The sequence below is a fragment of the Gossypium arboreum genome, chromosome 7 (assembly GCF_025698485.1).
Source record: "Gossypium arboreum isolate Shixiya-1 chromosome 7, ASM2569848v2, whole genome shotgun sequence".
Taxonomy (NCBI): Eukaryota; Viridiplantae; Streptophyta; class Magnoliopsida; order Malvales; family Malvaceae; genus Gossypium; species Gossypium arboreum.
Genome location: NC_069076.1, coordinates 47,865,393 through 47,869,197, shown reverse-complemented (window position 1 = coordinate 47,869,197; position 3,805 = coordinate 47,865,393). Strand labels below are relative to the sequence as shown.

Sequence of the window (3,805 nt, the reverse complement as noted above, 5' to 3'; positions counted from 1 at the left end):
ATCCCACCTTGAGAACTTTATGCTGGAAGCTTGTATCTTTATGCCTGCCAACTACAACTAGGTGAACACTCTTGCTAGATTAGACTGCATTTATTTCTACCGCCTTCTCTTGTTGAATCTTTAATTTATTATCACAATCTCAGGGAAAAGCCAAGTCTCAATAATACCTTCTCATCTTGAATTTTCTCTCAATGGCAAATAATAACTGGAAATTTTCAAAACGAAGTGCTGAGTTCAAGTTGAATTCATTGCACCAAGGAGCTTTCAAACATTTCATTCCCTGGATTCTTTTGTAACATGTAGTAAAATCTTAATATATTCCACTTGAAGATGGTAGATCGATGCATGCACTCATACCTTCCAATATCCCAAAATTAAACTACTGCTTCCTCAACTTCAATACAGGAAATTTCCAAGTTGGACAACAGGAGATTTTGTCATGAAGAAAAGTATTGACATGGCTCAGCAGGAAAAACAAGTGTACTTAATTTCCATACCTCACATTCCATTTATGAGAGCGTGAAACAAAATAATAATAATAATAATATTATTATTATTATTATTATTATTTTAGATGAAGATATAGGAGTTTACCAAGTTTTAAGTGATAAAATAATGGTCCTTAATAACAGGAAATTACTCTGACTCATATTTTGAAATGTTTATAGGTCAAACAAAGGAAATTACATAACAGAAGCAGACAAAAAAAAAAAAAGAGTGCCAATGCAACAACCAGCCTATAAATTGTTAAAAAGCATATTTGTAGGCCATCTGCCTCATTCCAAAATGTATAATATTCAATAAAATTAAACAGGGGGGATGGTTTGTTTCAACGATCAACAATAGGCACCTTCCTATTGCTTTGGTACAGACAATATGAATCTTCCTTTACTTCAACTAAACAAAGTTGTCTTAGGGCATACTCTCAAATAAAAATGCACCCCACAGTGTCAACTTGACAGTATCAGAGTATTGGAGTTGGAATATACAAAATCCACAAGTTATATCAAGTTGTCTTGTCCTCATTTTCTGGTTGAGAACTGATAATTTTGGATTTATCAAAACCTTTTGGCATCAGATGTCTATCTTCCAGTTTTTTGCATAGGATCATTGCCAATTGATTTTTAGCACATTGGCTGAGTCCCTTGTGCAGCTCAAACAAAGTACCAGAGTCGGGAACCATTGATCTATCAATCATATCATTTAGGACCTGTACTGCTGCATCAAAATATTCATTCTTGCACAAGGTAGAAATCAACATACTATAAGTGTTTTCATTTGGATGAAAACCACTCCTGATCATGGTCTTATAAAGCTGGAACGCACGGTCAGAGTTCCTCCTGACACACTGCCCACTAATAAGAGCAGAAAATGTCGAAGCATTTGGAACCAAGTTGTCCTTATCAAGTTCTTTAACCAGATAGGCAGCTTTCTTTGTCTTACCCTCCTTGCATAATCCCAGTATCAATGCATTGTATGTCAGTATATCAGCCTTAACTCCATTCTTCAACATGTCCTCATAAAGCCTGTTGCTCATCTCACTCTTACCTACTTGACTGTACCCGCTTATCAAAGTATTGTAAGTTACAATAGTTGGAGCCAGATTCAGGGCTTTCATCGCATTGAAAACCTTATTTGCTTCATGTAATTTCCCTTCCTTACAGAAACCATTAATAAGGGTGTTAAAAGTAACCACATTTGGATGCACTCCATCTTTCCCCATTGAGCTTTTATGGTTCATGGCTAAGCTCATTAGACCCTTGTTACAATACCCTGAAATCAATGTGTTGTAAGATGCTACAGTAGGACTAAAATCCATAATCTCCATTTCTCTTAACACTTCCATAGTCTTCTCAAGTTTTCCTGACTTGCAAAACGCATGAATTACTATATTAAAAGTGTATACATTGGGAGAAAGCCTGCAACGCCGCATTTCTCTGTAGAACCCCAAAGCAATATCCACCCTATGTGAATCAAGCAATGAACTCAAATATGCATTACATGACTTAGTAATTGGCAAAAACCCATAATCCTTCATCCGATAAAAAGCATCCGTAGCGTTCCTAAACTTCTTGGCATCTGCATATGTCTTAAACAGTAAATCAAACACAGGAGGAGAGGAATCACATATTCGATAAGAATACAGTATCACATCAAACATCTGAGCTGGCAATTCCAATGAACCAGACACAAGAAGACTCCTCAAAACCGATTCAGCGGATTTGAATTTCTGGTTTTTGGTGAGAATGTGGAGAATCACTGAATGAGTTTAAAGGGAATCTGAAGTGGGGTTTCGAGTTTTAACCCAATTGAAGAACTCAAGAGAAAGAACATGGTCCTTTTGAATCTTTAACAAAACATGCTTAACTCTAAATGGGGTCAAGTGGATGGATAAAGGATTAAGCTTATTCCAATCAAAGTGAACGAGGTGACTATGGGCAACATTCACAAAATCAAGGTCTTGACCTCTGGGTTCAGGGATTGTTCTGAAGGGAATTGGAATTGGATTCCAATTCTTTCTCCTTGAATTCACATCAATTAAGGGTTTTAAAGAAGTGGGATTTACTTTAACAGAATCGAACGAAGTTGAGAAGTGACGACCTAGGAAATTATTCATGAAAGATAGCAGATAAAAAGAAACTTGCAATCTTAGAGTTTAAAAGAAACCAGCAATAAAGGGGAAATTTTGGCAGCTTTAAATTTTCGTTATCACCTGAAATCACCATTTGAACGCAGCTACTGAAGTAGTGAAGGTTTCTCTGCTTTCTAAGACCCCTTTTTTTCCAGACTTTCAGAGTTCAGGAACAGTAGAGTTTTCTATTTTTATTGAAAGGTGGAATAGTTGAGTTAAAAGGTGGCCTTAGGGGAGAAAATGAAGGTACACCCTCGCTATTTTGACAAACATCTAATTTTAAAATATAGAAGGGTAAACTACAGCTGGTCATATTTTAGTCACTTATATTTAAAATATTACGTTTTAGTTATTTACGTTATCATGTTGTAATATTTTAGTCACTGAGCCGTTAATCGTCGTTAATGGTGTAACGGTAAGCTGATCGTGGCAAGTTAAATCATCATTTCAAACAAAATTTTAGGTTAAATTATATAATTGATTCCTATATTTTTTTCGTTTTAAACAATTTAATTTTTTTCTTTTATGTTCTTTAAACTTTCATCTCTTTTTTTTCATTCTCTTTTGTTTCTCTCTCTCTTTTCATACCTTTCCTATTTCTTTTAGCATATTAGGAAGTCAAATTTGCAGTGAAAAATAAGTAGGAAGTCGACTGTCATCATTGCCTATAACCAAAACCCATAGACCTATACCATGCTTCTTTCTTCATTGCCAATTCGACTTCTTGGTATGTTAAAAGAAATAAAGAAGATAGGAAAACAGAGGGAGAAGCAAAAGAGAATGGAAAAAAACAGTTAAAAAGAACATAAAAGAATTAAATTGATCAAAATGAAAAATTACGGGTACTAATTGTATAATTTAACCTAAATTTTGTTTGAAATGATAATTTAACGTGTCACGTTAGGTTACTGTTACACAATTAACGGCTCAGTGACTAAAATGTTACAACATGATAACGTAAGTGACTAAAACGTAACATTTCAAATATAAGTGACTAAGATGTAACCTAAGGTAAACAAAAGTGACCATGGGTGTAGTTTACCCAATATAGAATTTAGTGAATACGTTTTTATTATTAAAATTTCAGTTTTTTTGTTTTTTCAATTTTTTTTTAAATTTAGACTTTAATACCGTTAATTTTATTGTTAAATTTGTTGGCATTACTTTTTAAAT

General features: G+C 34.1%; 1 protein-coding gene across 1 annotated transcript; it reads right to left on the bottom strand.

Moving 5' to 3' along the window:
- Positions 1 to 744: 744 nt before the first annotated feature.
- Positions 745 to 2,922, bottom strand: LOC108458455 (pentatricopeptide repeat-containing protein At4g26680, mitochondrial-like). Its single transcript, XM_053031091.1, is given in 1 exon segment — positions 745 to 2,922. A coding segment is annotated over 1 exon segment (1,611 nt). The 5' UTR covers positions 2,618 to 2,922; the 3' UTR covers positions 745 to 1,006.
- Between the last annotated feature and the right edge of the window lie 883 nt (positions 2,923 to 3,805).